The sequence below is a fragment of the Sciurus carolinensis genome, chromosome 12, assembly GCF_902686445.1.
Source record: "Sciurus carolinensis chromosome 12, mSciCar1.2, whole genome shotgun sequence".
Lineage (NCBI taxonomy): Eukaryota > Metazoa > Chordata > Mammalia > Rodentia > Sciuridae > Sciurus > Sciurus carolinensis.
Window position 1 is genome coordinate 61,404,996 of NC_062224.1, and position 18,409 is coordinate 61,423,404.

The following is an 18,409-nucleotide window of genomic DNA, read 5'->3' on the forward strand; positions in this document are numbered from 1 at the left end:
GAGCAACGGGACCTAATCACAGGGTCAGTCAGTTCATACTTCCACATACATGACAGAGGCCAGGGCTGAAGTCCTAGGGTTGTCACAAACATGCATGTGGCCCTGGACTACTGGACAACTTCGTGGCTCAGCTTCCTCATCTGTAGCTATAGAGAATGATAATATTTTCATCTGTAACACCAAGCTTCTAAGGAGCAAAATATACAGAAAAGTCCCTTTCCAAGATTTCTCCTGAGAAAGCAGAGAGGCAGACTGTGCCTTTTCTTTAAAAGCATCCAGAGCACATCTATCTCACTGTAGTCAACACGCACCCAAACTTGTGCTGGCAGGAAGGAATAGCTTCCCGGGCACTCTGTTGTCACTGCATGACATTCCTTGAGAGGAAACCAGACAGGGTCAGCCTTGGACACAGTCCTATTAGCAAAGGGGGTATCATGCCAGCAGGTTGGAACTTATGACTCTGCACAGAGGGCGTAGATACTCCCTGACCCACCAGCCCCTACTACTCTACCACCCTCTGTCCCCTACCAAGTGTCCAAGTGCATCACCACTGAAGGACATTCTGCACAACTTCTGGCAAGTCATAGTGGGGTCTCAACCAGTGTCTGGAAACCAAGAGGTACAGCAAAAACTTTCACAAAACTGAGCTATTCACCCTTCATCCTTTATCTTGGGAGGATAAAGGTCCTTTGCACTTCTGCACTGTTTCCTAAAGTTCATTTCTGACCCCAAATCCATTAAATGACCTATCTTTCACAATTTCTTTAGCAAAATCTAATATCTAAAAACCATGTTTCCCATAGCATCATAGTCATAATGTCTCACAGCCAAACTGGAATTAGGATTTCAACCACCATCTTGGCATCAAAAAGAGCCACTGAAGCCAGGTGTGATGGCGCACGCCTGTAATCCCAGCGGCTCAGGAGGCTGAGGCAGGAGGATAGAGTGTTTAAAGCCAGCCTCGGCAACTTAACGAGGTACTAAGCAACTCAGTGAGACCCTGTCTCTAAATAAAATACAAACTAGGGCTGGGGATGTGGCTCAGTTGGTGGAGTGCTTGCCTCATATGCACAAGGCCCTGGGTTCAATCCCCAGCACCACCACCAAAAAAAAAAAAAAAAAAAAAAATATATATATATATATATATATACACACACACACAAAAAAAAAAAAAATACAGCTGGGGATGTGGCTCAGTGGTTGAGTGCCCCTGAGTTCAATTCCCAGTACCCCCCCCCAAAAAAAAGCCACTGAAATTGCAAACCACCTGCAGTTAACCTCCTGAAACACCTGGGTCCCTTCAGCAATGCTACCTCCCTGAGATCTACAGCAAGCCCCTTCCTTCCTATGTCCAGTGTAGAAACTCAACACCTACCAATCTACACATCAAAAACATCTCACTTCTAATGAAGGGAAGAGAGGTTAGAAGTGTTTTCAGAAGAACAACACAGAACAACGCTACTTCAGACTGTGTGGACTCATTAGTAAGTCATGTGTTTCATACCGCAGTGAACAGCACACTTACACAGTGTGTTCATATCTCTGAAACGAAAATATTTTTCTAATGTGTAGGGTTCTAAGGGTCTATGACATTCATTCTGATCATTTCTACTCAAATTCATTCCATTAACATGTGTGTGTGTGTGTGTGTTGCTGCAGCTCAGACTCAGGGCCTGGCACAGGCAAGGCAAGTGCTCTACCATTAAGCTACATCCACTTAATTGACTATTTTGACTCTGCATTCATTCAAAGGTCATAATTTAGAGTTTGAACCCTTCTGGGTGGGATAGGTGGCTGTAAATTTGCCTCTGAGGCCAGAAGAGCACATTCTTTCATGACCTGGCTCCTCTTTGCTCCCATGCTGCCACCTCTAGCCTGAAACATTACCTGCCAGTTGCTTGGACAACAATGTGGGCAGCTCCAAATCACAGCTATGGGCAACCTTCAGCATACATATTCCCAAGGATGGCTCCAGGCATCAAGTGCTGTCAGCAAAGGCTCAAGAGACCTCTGACCGTGCAAAACTCCTGCCAAAACCAGGGCTTCTCCTCACTCCAACCAAGGCTCCCTCTGGCTGCCCGTATCACCACACTGTGAAGAGAGTGCTCCACTCTGGTTTCACTACAGTGTTCTTATTTTTCCTACACATCTTCCTATGTAACTCCGTCCACTTCAGTCTTCCTTAACCTGCCAGCCTCACCTAGACTTCATGTGTTCCTTCAAATTCTAATTTGCCATCAAGACTTTCATTCTGACCACTTTTCCCAAACAGAGCCTCCTGTTAACCCTACTACCTCTTCTCCTGCCCCTAGAAGACTCCCAGGAGAAGACCACACCCAGGCTAAAACACAGCCAACTCAGCCTCCTGGGCACAGGGCTCACCATAGGCTAGAGTGAAGCGAGAACGAGCAGGATTACAGAGGAAAACTACAGATGTCCTGCCTCCAACTCACAGGGAAGACAAGAACCTCTGTGAACAGGAGGAGCAAAGGGAGGAGCAGGCCAAGTCTCTGAGGAACCATTAGAGGCCATCAGGACAGTGACTCTCAAACTCATCTGGTGGAAGACACCCAGGAAGTTATTATGGTCTATGAGGAACTGCTTAAAAGGCTAACCCATGAAAATGAAATAAAGAAATCATTTCTGAGCTACAACTCAAATGATGCTTTATACTAAGTTCTTGAACAATAAAGTAGCAGAGAATGCCAAATTTTAAGATGATAACAATGGAACAAAACATTACCGCTGGGAAAATTCTATCCAATTAGCTTAGTCTGCTCTATACACTGGAAAGGCAATCAGTCATCGCTCAACATTAGAATACACACACTGGTCCAGCTCCCAGAGTATGAAGCTGTCAGGGAGAGTGTGTGGGTCTCTGCTAACAGTCAGTCCTGAACAAGCAGAATGGATGCTATAATCCAGATCCTGAATGCCCCTCAAAGGCCCATGTATTAAAGGCTTAGTCTCCAGTCTGTGGCACTCTTGGGAATTAGTGGAACCTTCAGGAGGTAGGGCCTAAGTAACAGGAAGTTAGGTCATCAGGGGTGTACCCTTGAAGGGAATACTGGGACTCTGGTCCCTTCCTGTCTCTTTATTTTCTGACCACCATGAAGTGAGCAGCTCTTCCTGCCACATGTCCTTGCCACAATGTACTGGGCCACCAGAGACCCAAAGTAACAGACTCAGGTTACCATGGATTGAAACTTCTGAAATCATGAGCCAAAATAAACCTTTCCCACTTTTAAGTTGATTATCTCAGGTACTTTATCACAGTGATGGAAAGCTGACTAGTAAAATGAGGCTTTCAAAAGAGAAGAGGCAGCAGCATGTATAATGCAGGAGACTTATAAGGCAGCCTCCTTCCTGGAGAACACTTCAAAAAACTCTCAGGAATGAGGTCAGGGCAGGAGGAAAAGGGGATGCTGCAGACTCCCCCTCCCAAGTGAGGCCTGCCAAGTAGTCTAGGCTGCAGCTCATGGCAGGGGATCAGTCACTCTTGCCCCAGGGTGAGCCCAGGCAGAGCTAGAATCCAGAAACTGGGTCATCAGCCTGTGGAAAACATCCAGTCCCCCAACAGTTAATGCAAGGGCAACACTGCCACCTAGTCCCCCATCCCAGGATATGGTTGAGTCCCCATTCAATCCCACATCCATGCAGGCCCCAGGGAGGCCCCAGCTTCCCTTGCCCAGGACTGACTTGGCAGTACAACACACACGGCCACCTTACCTCCAAAGTTTGCCAGCCGCCCAATTCGTGTAACTGGCACCTTCCGCTCCCGAGCCCGCTCACTGAGCTGGAGGGAGAAAGGAGAGACTTGTTCAATCAGCAAACAGGGACAAGACCAACCTCGAGGGTTCACACTGCCCCTACATCCCATTCCACCCCCAAAGGCAGCAGTACCACCTGACAGCACATTCACCAAGAGGCCACCACATTCCTAAAAATCTGACCACAACATCCACAAAAAGTCCCCAAATGGGGGGCTGACACCAGTACCACTGTGAGTGAGAACCACCCAGCCCCATACCAAGGGGCCTCCGAGACGCACCATCTGCTTGTGTGGCTTGCTCTCAGGGCGACCCTTGGCCTGTCGGGCCTTCTCGATGTCCTCAGCTGTGAGGCCCCCTACTGGGGACTGGTCCTGGTGGAAGAACCTTCGCTGGAAGCCAGGACCAGAGAATAAGTCTCTGGGTTCTGCAAAGAGCCTCCCATTAACTCTGCCCAGAGGAGAGGCCACCTGGCCTGGGAGCCCAGTTTCCTTAAAGGGTCCACTGGCAACATAGGCAGGAGCTGGGCCCTTGCTGTGGGCATGACCCAGAGGAGGAGAGAGTGACTGGTCAGGGGTAGAGGTTGCAGAGAAGTCTACAGTGGATCCAGCTTCCTGTGAGAAGTGGACCTCTGCTTCCAGGTCGTCAAAGTTCTCGGTGGCCTCAGACTCTCCATGCTTATCCTGTCCCTGCAAGAAATAAAGGCCAATGTCAGAGAACCACAGGACAGCACAACACCACTCCCCACCTCTCTAACCCTCCAAAGGAAACACCATGTTACACCCAAGACCCACAGCCCGCTTCCCAGCTCAAGAGCCAGGGCCCAAATTCCAGTCTGCTTCTTCCAGGGCTCTGCTTTGTGGTCCTGGGCAGGCAGCCATGGAGGGGGCTGCAGAGCTTTGAGGAGGGAAAAGTCGTCAGAGGAAACAACCACCACGGCTAGCCAGGGTAAGGGGGTACACAGATGGGAAGCAGCTGACCCACTCCAGGCCAGTACCTCACTGCAGACATGACTCCGTCAATAAGGGGCATGCAGTTAAAAGCTTCTCACTGGAGAAGTGGTCACAACCAGGACAGGGCCTGCTGTGCCTGGGGGCTCCAGATACAGGGGAAGGGGAACACAGGACACATTGTGTTTTCTTTGTTAATGACCTTTGAATGCTGACTCTTCCTACTTTTGAAACTGAAATGACCTTGAGTGAGTCCCTAACCCTTCTCTGCTACTTCCTCAACTGAAAATAAAATCCCTGCGGCTTTAGTGACACAGGCCATAGCCAAGGTCAAGGAACCTGCCTGAGGAGGCTATAATTAGATAGCACCAAGTCCTAAAGTCAGTAGCCTGGATTCCCTGGTTCAAGAGAATGGATGAAATGATCGAGCGACATGCTTCTTACAGGGTTATGCAAAAACAGCAGGAGATTCCAAATCCTCCTACTCTCACTAGCCTAAGACAAGCACTGGTTGTTATTCTCCTTTCACAAAGGGAAACTGAGGCTGAGAACTGATGTGTCTGACAAAGGTTCTCAGCCAGCAATGGCAGAGCAGAGGTCCTAAGCCAAGGCTTGCCCTGCCAACTACCCCAGGTCACCTACTTTTCTGATAGTAGAAATCGATTGCATTTAAACTCACTAGGCATCTCTCAGAAGGCCTGAGAAGCCCTGTAGTGAGGAGTCTAGGGCAAGTGTGCTATAAGCTATGGCAGGAGCCCTTCCTACTCCCTAACTCCCATGATGGCCAGATGGCCTTGGGTTCCAGCTACTGTTGACGTGGCAGTGGGACCCACAGGCAGTGAAGGATCCCTAGTGCCTCAGAGGACTCTGTAAGCTCCTACCAAATGGGTGTGGAACAAATTCCTTGCAGAGATGAAAGCCAGTAGGTTTCTAGAGTCACTGGACCTCATCCCCTCTGGGAGGCTGGGCGTGTGGGGAAGTGGGGACCATAAATCTATGCTAGGGAACAAACAAGCAAAGTGGTCATCCTCCTCAGGTACTTCCTTGACAGTGATGGATGGTCACGCCCTCCTACACTAAGAGCTATGCTGGGGGATAGCCCTGCCTCTCCCAGACACAGGGGCTCAGACCTGTGGACGGAAGTGATCCTGGGAAGATGCCCTCTCACCCTGGTGGAGAAGGCCTGCCCAGGTCTAGCACACTGTCTTACTTCTGGGTGGGGCCCAAAGAGCTGGGCAACCTCACTTGGAACTCTGAGGGTTCCACAGGCAGAACAGTCACAGAAAAAGCAAAGGGTTCCTCACCAATGAAGGCATCAAGCAAGACAGCTGGGGCACAACCCATAGTTGGCAGAGGACAGACAAAGCTGGGAGTCTTGACTGAGGGTAGCACAAGGATTCTGGCCCTGTCACTTAATATATCATGGTCTTGCAACAAACTGCTTAGATTCAGTTTTCTCTTCTGAGAAAAGGGATAAGCACCCAAACCTGTCCCCATCCCCAGGAAAACAATGAGGGACACTTAAAAGTTAAAGGTCTCTGTGTAGGGTGAGAGAAACACTGTATCACCACTGACTCCAGGAGAGGAGGTGCTGGGACTCCACACCTGAGACTGAACGGAGTCTGGGAACTATGACAACCTCACAGCCAGAGAAGCATGGTGACCTTTGTCCAGAGGTCAGCCAGTCCACGGACAGAAACAAAAGGAAGAGGAGCCAGGGTGGCCACTGAAACACAACTACCAACACACGCAAGTGCCCACACACGACACACACATGTCCCCTTCCTCAGCCCTTCACATTATTAGGAACACGGCTGGCAATACAGAGTGACACCACGGTGACCAAGCCAGGCCTGTCTACGCTCACTCTGCAACACTCAATTTTGCTTAAAAACCATCTCATAAATGGAAGATATGGAGGCTTCCTGACCTCCACCAGACAGCATAAGGGACCAAGATAAGGCCAGAGATGAAGCTGCCCTTGGCAGGACTGTGCCACTGCCATCTAGGAAAGGTGTGGCACCCCAAGCCAGGTGCCCAGAGGCAAAAGGAAAGAGGAAAGGGAGGCTGGCTCTTGGTTGAAGCTCAGCAGACTTGGCAGGAAGAGCCTTCAAAGGCTGAGCTAGGTCAATCAACACCTGGGCCCTGTCTGGACTGTATGTGTATTCTCCCAAATTCATCCGTTGAAACCTAACCCCCGGGGTGCTACATTAAGAGGAGGGATCTTTGGAAGATGATTAGGTCATGAAGGTGCAAACTTCATGTGCTGGACTAGGGTCCTCATAAACATCACAGGCAAATGGATGAAATTGGAGAATATCATGCTAAGTGAGACAAGCCAATCTCAAAAAACCAAAGGACAAATGATCTCACTGATAAGCGGATGATGATACATAATGGGGGGTTGGAGGGGGGCAAGAATGGAGGAAAGAGGGACTGTATAGAGGGAAAAGAGGGGTGGGAGGGGTGGGGGGAAGGAAACAATAACAGAATGAATCAAACATCATTACCCTATGTAAATGTATGATTATGCAAATGATATGCTGTTACTCCATGTACAAACAGAAACAACATGTATCCCATTTGTTTACAATAAAAAAAATTAAAAAAAAAAAAAAAAAGAAAAAAGAAAAAAAAAATAAACCCCAGACAGTTCCCTCTCCCTCCGTCTGCCTTGAAGGACACAGCAAAAAGCCACCATCTATGAATCAGGAAACAGGCCTTTGACACCGAATTTACAGGCACCTTGATCTTGGTCTTTCTGGCCACAAAAATCTGAGAATAAATGTTTGCTGATTAAGTCTCCCAGCCAATGGCACTTTTTCAAAGTACTTTTTTTTTTTAGTTGTAGATGGACACAGTACCTTTATTTACTTATTTTTATGTGGTGCTGAGGATCAAACCCCGTGCCTCACAAGTCCTAGGCAAGTGTTCTACCACTGAGCCACATCTCTAGCCCAGACAATGGCATTTTGCTACTAAGTGGCCACACCCTCACACAGGGGCCCTGCCCTACTGTGAGACAGCAGGGCATGCTGGTCACTAGGCTCTCAAGCCTTGTGCACAAGACCAGCCCCCAAGGTCTATTTTGGGTTACACTCCCAGGCCTCACCAGGAGCTCCAACTCTGGCCCTCTTCCCACCAGCACCCCCCCACACTGTTGGGATAGGCCTCCTTACCTGCACCTTTCCCAAGACCATGCTGATCTGCTCCACGGCTGTGGACTGCAGGGCCCTGGCTGCCATGATAAGCTCCCCACCAAGGCCCAAGTGCTGCAGGTGGGTTTCCATGGCCGCCTGGGTCAGCTTGGCAAGGCCTTTGGCAACCATGATGGCATCCCCCAATATGGCAGCCATCCTTCAGAGCTGGACGAGAGGAGGCCAAGTCAGGGAAAGGATGCCACACCTCACTGAGTTGCTTAGTGCCTCACTTTGCTGAAACTGACTTTGAACTCACCATCCTCCTGCCTCAGTATTACAGGTGTGTGCCTCACACAGGGTACACCACACTGACCAGCTCTACACCCAACTCTGGGCAGAAGGCAGCTGGCTATGTGGTTTTTTTCATTGATTTTCATTTCTGATAAAGGGCTGACTGAGGGAAAAGAAAGGGCCTAGGGCTCAAGGTAGACTCCAGTGACTCCCAATTCTCCACAGCACTGAGCAGAATGAACAACTGTTGAGTCCGTATTGTCTTGTGCTCACCACTTCTCAAGTTACTTCACCTGGGACTCAGCCAACCTATGAAAATTCCAAGACACAGAAAGGTGAAGTAACTGCACAGAGAGATCAAGTGACAGGACCTGAATTTTGTGCTGACTCCTACTCTAGTGCTCTCCTCCTGTGAACCCAAACTTCACGTTGGAGTGAGGGCATCCCACTTCCAAAGCAGTCCGCTCACAACAGCTATGTCCAACCCTCCATGGCTAGGGGTGCCTGTCTGGTTCCAAGCACTCTTACTCAGCCCAACAAGCCTCTGATGGACACCCAAACAGGGATAAACAGAGCCCTCCCTGATCCCCACCTCCATCAAGCCCCCTCGGCCTCACTTAGTTACCAAGCCTGTCTCAGAAACTGATTCTCTTGGTTGTGTTGTCCACCTCTCTCCCTCTTCGGTCTACTGGGTTACAGCATAAAGTGTACTTCTTAATGTAGGTCAGAGTACAGTCAGGTACAACCTGGCTTGTCAGTAACTACTCCCAGGAGCTATGTGCTGGGGACTCAGGTAAGTCCTGGTAACACAGAGGTGGCTGGAAAAAAAAATGCAGGAAAAGAAAGGAACATCAGGACACCCACTGCAGCAACAAGGGAGCACCCTGGCTGGGAGAGGAGGGGGATCTGGCTGGCCAAGTGACTGGACGCAGCAAAATATGCTGCAAGTCCCAGAGGAAGCAAAGTCAGAAGCAGAGAAGGGTGCAGATGGTGTTTCAGGTAGGAGAACTATATGAACTAACAGCAGGTTGAGGAGGGAGACATGGCCAGCAGGAGGGAGGGACAGTGAGAGGGGTTCCCTGGGATTCCATTCTCTCATCACATTGATAGCACCACAGATGGGGATGGCTATGCAAGGACATTTGACAGGGCTGCTTAACCAGAACTCCAGGGACATCTGAAGACAGGATCCCTCCCACTTTCCCTTCTCAGGGGACAGCCCAGGTCACTCCAGAGATCCCCACAGGGATCAGCTCTGCTTCTGGGCCTGGGATAAAACCCCTTTTATTTAAAAGAAGAACTGTCATAATAATCAGAGAAACCCACTACTGCCCAGGTACTAGGCACACTGGGATGAGCTGCCCTAACATGCCTTGTATTATACCTTCCCTTCGAGTACCAGCCACTACCATGCAATATCTAATCTTTATAAACAGTCGATGACATGGTTATTAATGACTCCACTTTACAAGTGAGAAAACCAAAGCCAGAGCAGTTAACTAACTGGTCAAGGTCCCACAACAGTGGCCCTGGCGCCCCAATCCAGCCCCGGCCTGCTGTAATCACACCATGCTGCCTCTCCGAACATATGGCCCACCAACTCACAGGGACAGGACATGGCTCAGGCACAAATAACCACTCACATTCAAATTCAAGGCAGGGAGGTTTGGAGAAGGTAACCACTGAAAGAGATGTGAGACTTGGACAGGAGCTGATCCAACCCATCATGGGATGCCTTGTCACACCCTGGGCTCTGCTCTGCACTCCAGAAATTTTATGGCAATAAACAAGGGTAAACCCCATAGACCAAATGTCTAGGACTGGGAAGAGATCATGTAATCAGAACTCAAGAGGGCCTAGGGCCAGTTTTCAACTGGCAGGCCAGGGTCCCACTCAATACACACAGATGCATTTCAGTTCTTAGCACCCACCATGGCCCTCTAGACCCTAGGGAGGGAGAAGGTTCTTGAAAGAGATGTGATGGCAGAGACAGGGGCCCCAGAACTATCTATTCAGAAGGACCCCTATCAGTGGTCTCAGGACCATCCACCAGGTACCATGGGTCCCCACAAACAGGTCTTCCTCTGGCTCACCTTTAAATCAATCTAGACAACCAGGACAGGCATTGCCTTTGGGGAGACCTGATAATTCCAAACCTCATCTCACCTGACACCCAATCTTCCTCAGAACATCCTCCTAAGACCTATTTTAAAAATTTGGACTTTGTTTTCAGACTTCAAACTGTTTCTGCCTGACTTTTCCATCCAGGTGACATAAACACACACTAAATTTTCACCACATTGAAAATGGTAAGTGACTTTTTTTGGCCAATGTAGCCAGCCTGGCGCACTATGCTAATGGGACTTCAATTTTAAAAAGCCACTCAGATTCCACACACTGCAGTAAGGTAAATCTGGGACCCAACGAGGCCAGTCCTAACTCTTCTGGTTTCTAACACATGGACACAACCTAAGTCGGTTGCAGGCTGAAGGCACACCTATGAGTCCTCTATTTGGGAACTATGAAAAACTATCTCTTTCTGTATTTTCCTAACCTTTTAATTTTGGTTCACATATCCTATTTTCAAAATTAAAAAATAATTAGTTGAGCTGGGAGGGGTAATACTGTAACCCCAGTGACCTGGGAGGCTGAGGCAGAAGGATCATAAATTCAAGGCCAGCCTCAGCAACTCAGACCCTGTCTCAAAATAAAAAAAAAATAAAAAGGATTAAGGATGTAGCTCAGTGGTTAAGCACCCCTGAGCTCAATCCTCAATACAAAAAAAAAGTAATTAGTTATGTTTTTCTTCCTGTCTACATGGCTGCATCTCACATGCCCAGTGAACTCCCAATCAGTGCCAAGTCTCACCCTAGATACTGGCTTCAGAGCCAGCACCAAGGGAAAGAAGGTCCTTTATATGAGTATTGTGAGGTAAAACTTTTTTTTTTTTCACAATCAATAGATGTCACTAATAAACACAATCTGCAATTTGTGAGATTAACACATAGATCTCATAACCACCCTAGCCAGCCCACACCCACCCATCTTTGGCAAATACTCTTTACTACCATGTAGGACTGTACCCCAACCTCCCTCACAGTACAAAGTAAACCAACCGTTCACACCCTTATCAACACAGGAAGTTTTCTACAAGGGAGTCACTTACCTCAAAGAAGCAGAGGGAAAAACTACCAGAAGGACAAGCTTTCCAGAATTTTTCTTACCTTCTGGTTTTCAAAAATTGGGTCTTAAAAACCCTACTTCCAATTGATCAGAATCCCAACATAATCCATAATTTGACACTCCTGAATTTTTGTCACAAATCCCCTCTAGGAATACCTGGAGAATCAGGCACTCAGCTACTCTGGGGCATGTTCATCACAGTTTAAATTTTAAAAAACATGAAAAGCCCCCAAAACACATTTAATACACAAGTTCCATGATTTCATCTACAAGTAGCAGGACCCTCACTGGGACCATCAGCAACACTCCCTTATCACAACCTTCTGGTCCCTAAAGGGATTTTGGGGACCTCACCAATGAGAAACCCAGAAATGCGGCATTCCATCTCAGGAAGCCTCAGTGCCTGCCCACTCACCTCTGAACAGGGGAAGCCAAAAGTGCTGAGTGGCCACAAACTAATAAGGTTGTAGGGGTGGAGGATAGACTCATACTTGGGAGTGCCCACTAGCTAGGAACTATAGGAAAAGAAAAGTCACTCTCATTCCTTCAACTCAGGTTCACTAACATCTCCTGCTGCTCTGGTTAATCCCTGCAGGCCCTGTGGGTGAACGTGCCCCAGCCTGGGGTGAGAGTGCAGTGGCATGTAGGCATATTACAATTCACAGACACCAGGGAGATGACAGAGGCCAGCTGTCACTAACATGACAGGATCAGAGGCAGATACAACAGAGGTACCTGCCAAAGTAGAAAAGACAGCTCTCAGAGCCTGGACATAGGCCCCAGGTTTGTCACCACCAGCTGTGTGACTTTGCCTCTTCGTCCCTTCTCAGGAGGAAAGGGCTCAGACCCCTTTTCTGGCCCTAATGTGCTAAACTGCTAACAAGCAAGTAAATATAGTCTCCATGGAGAAAGAGAACTGGAATAAATGCAGCTTCCTGCTCCTTGGGGACAGGGAACAACAAAGCATAAGATGGCATGATTGGTCATGGGAGTCCCAAGCTCCGTAAGGACATCTTCCCATTGACCTTTGCTCTCTGACCCTCCTAAAGAGCTTCCAGAAAGTCCACCTGAGCATGCAGGAGAGCAGGGTCTAGCTGAAAGTATACAGAAACACAGGAACTTTCATATCTAGTCCCCAGAACTGAAAACCCCCCTAGGTCATTATAATAAGATGTCCCAGCAGCAATGTGAGTTGTATTCTTTTAAAAATAAATAAAGCAGCAAGCTTGACAAGTATAAAACAAATGAACACATCACACATGCATCCACTCAGGACCCACATGTGGAAGGAGAGTGCTAGCAGAGAAAGTTCCTATGTAAACCTCCAATTTTCCTCTTCACAACCAGAATACACCATCTGTCATTTGTTTCCTCTCATGAGGTGAGAGCAAGCTGAGGATGGTGTGTTAAGAATTTACTAAGTGGCTGTTCAACCCCCTTTAGGACTACAGAGCATTGCAGGCCAGCTCCCATGCAAGCAAAGCAGTGGTACCTATAACCTCCAAAATCCAGGATCCACCTCCTTTAGTCCCTTCCTAGTCACAGCTGCCACCACAGCCTTGGGATGCACAGGAGGTTCTCTGTCCTGGGAGGTGAGGGTAGCAGGGCAGAGCCCACACTGAGAAGCCTCCCCTGGAGCAGGCTGCATCCAGCCCTCTGCTGCTCCCACATCAACCAACATCCCACAGACACCTCAAACTCAACATGTCCAAAGTTGCCCTCACCACCCCTACCCCACAGTCCAGGGCTCCCCAACCTGAAGCATGCCACCACCACCCACTGCTTTCCAGCCCTCCTCACCTGCCCCAGTCCACCTGCACATTCCCACCTGGGCCACCCAACAGCCTCTATCGCAGCTCTACCTGCTCCCCACCTTCTTTTCCCACCCCCCAATGCATTTCCATGCTGCTGGCCAGAGCACTGACTTTAAAAGAAAAATCCAGTTAACCCCCAACCCCCAGGCCTCATGATTTCTCTGAGATTTCAAAAAGGCTGAAAGAACCTTCCTGACCCAGCTCCCTGCACCTCCCCAGCCTCACACTTGCCTCGTTCCCTCCACTGAGTGTGTGTTCCAGGCAGGCAAACCTATTCCTAGGACCCAGGGGTGCTCCCTCCATGCTCCCAAGTGTACTTCCTCCCCTCATCCCAGGACTGTGAGCTCAACTGTCAGCTCTTCCAGAAGCTGTCCCCTGCACCCAGCACCCTGTGTCCCACATGGCATCGCAGCCACCACCATGTTCTGAATCTGCCAGTGTTTTCTGTCCCTCTCCACACACAGACACATGAGACTGACAACCACAAGCCAAAAACCACATCCATTTTTCTGTCTTCCCTGTCTCTCCAGCATCAAGCACAGTGCTGGGGCCCATAGGTGATAAATACCTGTTAAATCAAATGAACTCGGCAGGTCTCTCCAAGGTTGCAGAAAGCCTGCCATCTGCAGAACTGGCTCACAGCTTTAACTCTACTTTAAGTAGAACTAAGGCCTCCTAAGAGTTACTGGTCTGAGGCAGTAGCCCTGGAGTTTTAGTCTCTATCACAATCACCTGGTGGGTTTGTTAAAAAAAACACTGCAGGGCCACAACCCAGAGCTTCTGATTTTATAGATCTGGATAGGGATGGGGAATCTGCATTTCGAGCAAGTGCAAGCATGCTAACAACATTGCTGGTCCTTAGAACTTATTTTGAGAACCCCAGTTCTGGAGGCAGAGGAGGAAACGGAGAGGAGAGGTCAGTTTCCGAGAACAGGCAGGAAGTCTCCAGAGATTCCTCCCTAAAGTCTCCACCTTCTTACCTCCCTCCCCAAGTCTGGCTTTCCCCTTAAGTGGAAACCTTAAGTTTGCCCCCCTTTTCCCCACTATCCCTTCAAGAACTTGAAAAAGGAAATCAGAAGTGCTGAGCTTAAAAACAATAACTCAAGAGGTGGCCACAAAAAGAAAAAAAAGAAAAGAGGTGTCCTCCAAGGGCTCTCAAAAGCTGTCACTTCAAGCAGACTTTGGCAAGGCCTATTTAGTGACCTTGGGGAGATGCCATGAGGAGCTAGCAAATGGTCTTCTGCTCCTTCCCAGCTGAAAACCATATTTTTACCTTGAGCATAAACATCTCAATTTCTACCTTGCATGGGCACTGAAAAGTTCTCGTATATCTTGGAGATTTTTCCTCTTCTCTTTATCTGAGAAAAAGGAAACACCAGTTGATCGTTTCCTCTAAGGACTCAGAAAAATGAATGTGTTGGGGAAAGATTCTGAAACCAAATCCACGAAATTGGGTAAATTTGTCCTTTGCCTAGGACTTTAACATCACACATGAGGGACCATCATTCAAACTTCTCAGGCTACTCCAGATTTCTGCCTAATGAGATCTAGCCTCAGGGTTTCTGTCAGCAGGGTCAGAAATATCCTAAGGAGCTATCCATCTTCAAAGGCAACAGAATACTAGGAAAAGAACCCAGAGCAAGAGAAAGAGAAAAACAGCCTCCATCCTTGCCCTGCCAGCCCCAGCCGGGCCTGATGAGTTCATGCATCACAATGAAGACAGGCCTCTGGCAGTCACACTCCACCTCTCCAATGTCTCATACCAGGAACTCCCTTGTCCCCATCTCCTCTCCAAGCCATTCTGTCTGATAACAATCTAAGAATCCTGCTCAAGCCCCTCAAAATGCATTACCTTAAAAATGGATGTATGTGATATTTCAATACAAGAATGTAAATACCCACATGGTCTAAGATGGCTGTGTACACCCACAGATACAGCCATTTAAATGACACTGGGAAAGGTACTTATTGACAGATAAGAAAGCATACCATATGTTCCCACATGAAGAAAGGTCATAAAATGATGTAAAATATTAAAATCGTGGTTTTCTCTGAGTGGTAGGATAACAGATTTATTTGAAATTATTTATTTCCTTAATAAAAATTTATGCTCTGCCTTTGCAATATCAAAATTATATAAAAAATAATCTTAAATATCTTCTGTTAATTTTTTTTTAAAAGTAAGCATACAAACTGAAATTTTAAAATACTTTCCCACATACCTCTAGTGTTTGTTCAGGGTAGAACTGGCAGAAGGTTAAGGTTAAGATCAGAATGCTATAAATAATGCCTCTGCATGCCCTTGGCTAGCCACCATTCATCAGAAGACAACTGCCCCTAACAGGCTGCCAGGCAGATGGAATACGGTCATCCCACTTTGGGAAATGAGGCTCAACTGCCCTTCTCAGAAATGGTGAGAAAACCCTTGACACAAGCCCTTCCCTAATACCGGTCCAAGTGCTAAAAGATAGAAATAATAAAAGAAAAATGCTTTTCTATATGTACCCTCAATAACAGATTTTGAAGAAATCATGTAAGATGATAAAGCATTTGAATGGTACAGTAGATGTAAAAAAATTCAGTTTAAAAGAACATTTGATTTTACATTAAATGTTTATTTGAAATGATTTTGTACATAAATTCAATAATATAAAAAAAAAGATAGAAATAATTAATGGGTGTTAACACCCCCCCACAAAAAAAAACCCAAAAAACAGAAAATTAAGTATTAAGTCCAATAAGCACATTTGTTGAACCAAAAATTAAGTCAGATAACATCACTAGCGTCCTTCTAGGCAGGGGGAGGGCAAATCAGGGTCCAAATCTGGCCCAGCTGCCTATTTTTATAAATAAAGTTTTATTAGAATACAGCCAGCACATTCATTTATATATTGACTACACTCATTCACTCACATATGTCTATGGCTGCTGGGTTGGTTTGATTGTTTGTTTGTTTGGACTTTTTGTTGTTTTGCTTTTGTTATAATAGCAGAGTAAAGTAGTTGCCAGAGAGAGCTAAGGCCTACAAAACCCAAAATATTTACTATCGGGCCCTTAAAGACAAAGTTTCTGACTCCTAAGACAATAAACTATAACCACAGTATCCCAGGAATCTGGAACTTTATTTTTTTATTTGTTTATATGCAGTGCTGAGAATCCAAACCCAGTGCCTCACACATGCTAGGCAAGTGCTCTACCACGAGCCTCAACTCACCCCCTTCCAGGAAATTTGGAAAAGTCACTAGAGTCGTATTGGAGCAGCCACAGTACACCAGAGCAGACTGGTATTGGGGCAAGGACCCTCTTTTAAGCTCTGCTCCTGACCCCAAGAAATAGGCTCATCCCACTATACACAGCACAAGGTCCCAGGCTAGACCACCTTTTCCTGGGTTATCCATGGCAAAGTGGCCCCTAACTGCTGCTTAAAAAGAGGTCATGCCTGGGTTGTGAGAGGGGGTGTTGAATGCCAACTTCCTGAACATCTCCTCTCCTTCCTCTTGCCACTTCAGAGGGCTCCCAGTCATAAATGAGACCACCTACATCCCCTCCCTCATCCTAAACAGGCAAGTGCCACTGTCAGTCCACGGTTTGAGATCATATAAATCTACCTACCATGTAATCATCCCTTCATTCCTATGCTTCATAGAAACCCTAAACAAAGCCCCTGGCTGGGCAAGCACTGGGTATGGATGCATACATGGACATGTGGGGTGGTGGCTGGAGGAGACATGCCAAGGTGACAGGCAGGTAGATGGGAGGCACACTGCTGCCTCCACTCCAAGGCCCACACAGAAGCCCTTTTGTCTGTGGGGCAGTAGTGGCCTTCTGGTGAGCCACACAGTCTGATCGGTTGCTGTGGAAGAAAAGTTGATACACAGGGATGCTCAGCATGACAAACACATGGGTCTGTCACCACAGCCCTTTGGATGGTCCATGGAGTCCTGCCTTGGAAGGAAAGGAGTTTCTGGGCCTCACGCTGTCTTCGAGGCTAAAGACTTCATGTTCCCTTGAAGTTGCTTCCAGATACTGGGTTTTTTCTCGAAAGTGCTTAAAAATGATACACTCTTGTGCTAACATACACAAGGGCTTGCTGAGCAATTACTCAGACAACTCTTCTTCAGTGAATTTAACCAGTTCCCCAAATGCTTTTGTGAAAAGTAGAACTAGCACAACATGATAATGGTAACTACCACTGCCTTACTGATCATTTACATGCCAGGACCTCTGCCAAGTGTCCTGTTTATACAGAGATGTGTTATCATTTTTAGAAGGTAGGTACAGTGCCATTTATAGCTGTTATGGTTTGAATCCAGAACGTTCCCCAAAAGGTTCATGTGTTGGAATCTTGGTACCCAAAGCAGCAATGTTCAGAGGTGAAGCTTTTGGGAACTGATTAGATCATGAAGGCTCTGATCTCATCAATGGATTCATCCACTGATATGTTCATAATTGAATGGATTATTGGGAAGCAGTGGAACTGCAGGATGTTGGGCCTAGTGAGAGGACGTAGGTCACTGACAGTGTGTACTGCAAGGGTATACCTTGTCCCCACCTCTCTCTCACTCTGCTTCCTGACTGCCAAAAGGAGAGCAGCATTCCTCTGTCATGTTTTTCCTCACCACAGGGCCAGAGCAATAGAGCCAACTGACCATGGACTAAAACCTCTGAAACCATGAACCAAAATAAATCTTTCCTCCTTTAAAGTAATTTGTCACAGTGATGTAAAGCTGACCAATACAGTAGCTGAGGGAGCAAAGACAAAGAGGTTAAAAATTTGCTCAAAGTTACACAACTTGTAAAAAGTAAAGCTAGGTCTTTGAATTAATTATGGTTCAGGAGCTGGACAACCTGTTTATCAGTTTAGAGGTGTAAACAAGCAAAAGAGTATGTTTTTGAAGTCCCAAGCTGCACCTGAAAGCCTCCATTCTCCACACACTGGGCAATTAAGACATCCTTACCAGGGGAGGATGTAAAAGTAGCAGAAAGTGAAGTTCAAACCTCTGGTGATTTCCCAGAGGGATCAACACCTCAATGGGCCAGGGCTCCAAGACACAGCCAGGCAACGAAGAGCTGTAAATGGCCTCTCCTCCTTTTAAAAAGGAATGGGAATGTAGCTCAATACTTGTCTAGAATGTGTGAGGTCCTAGGTTTAATCCCCAGCACCATGCACACAAAATATCCTTAGCTGATATTATTATTATTATTATTGCAACCAGCCAAGTACAATGGTACACACCATAATCACAGCTACTTAGAAGGCT

The 18,409-nt window shown here is 47.2% G+C and overlaps 1 protein-coding gene and 1 non-coding gene across 10 annotated transcripts in view; one reads left to right on the top strand and one right to left on the bottom strand.

Moving 5' to 3' along the window:
- Positions 1-18,409, bottom strand: part of Coq8a (coenzyme Q8A) — a 57,984-nt gene that overhangs the window by 12,523 nt on the left and 27,052 nt on the right. For 5 of the 9 annotated variants that reach the window (XM_047520160.1, XM_047520155.1, XM_047520156.1 and 2 more), the window contains exons 3-5: positions 7,900-8,085; positions 4,052-4,459; positions 3,730-3,796 (exon numbers count right to left, since the gene is read on the bottom strand). In XM_047520160.1, coding sequence (XP_047376116.1) covers positions 3,730-3,796; positions 4,052-4,459; positions 7,900-8,076 — 652 coding nt within the window. In that variant the 5' untranslated portion in view covers positions 8,077-8,085. Of the gene's footprint in view, positions 1-3,729; positions 3,797-4,051; positions 4,460-7,899; positions 8,086-8,176; positions 8,461-8,776; positions 8,970-18,409 lie in introns of all 9 variants that reach the window. The other 4 variants (XM_047520161.1, XM_047520163.1, XM_047520162.1 and 1 more) reach the window with 2 other exon arrangements.
- On the top strand, positions 1,031-1,103 carry Trnam-cau (transfer RNA methionine (anticodon CAU)). Its single transcript has one exon. It is a non-coding gene; the product is annotated as a tRNA-Met (tRNA).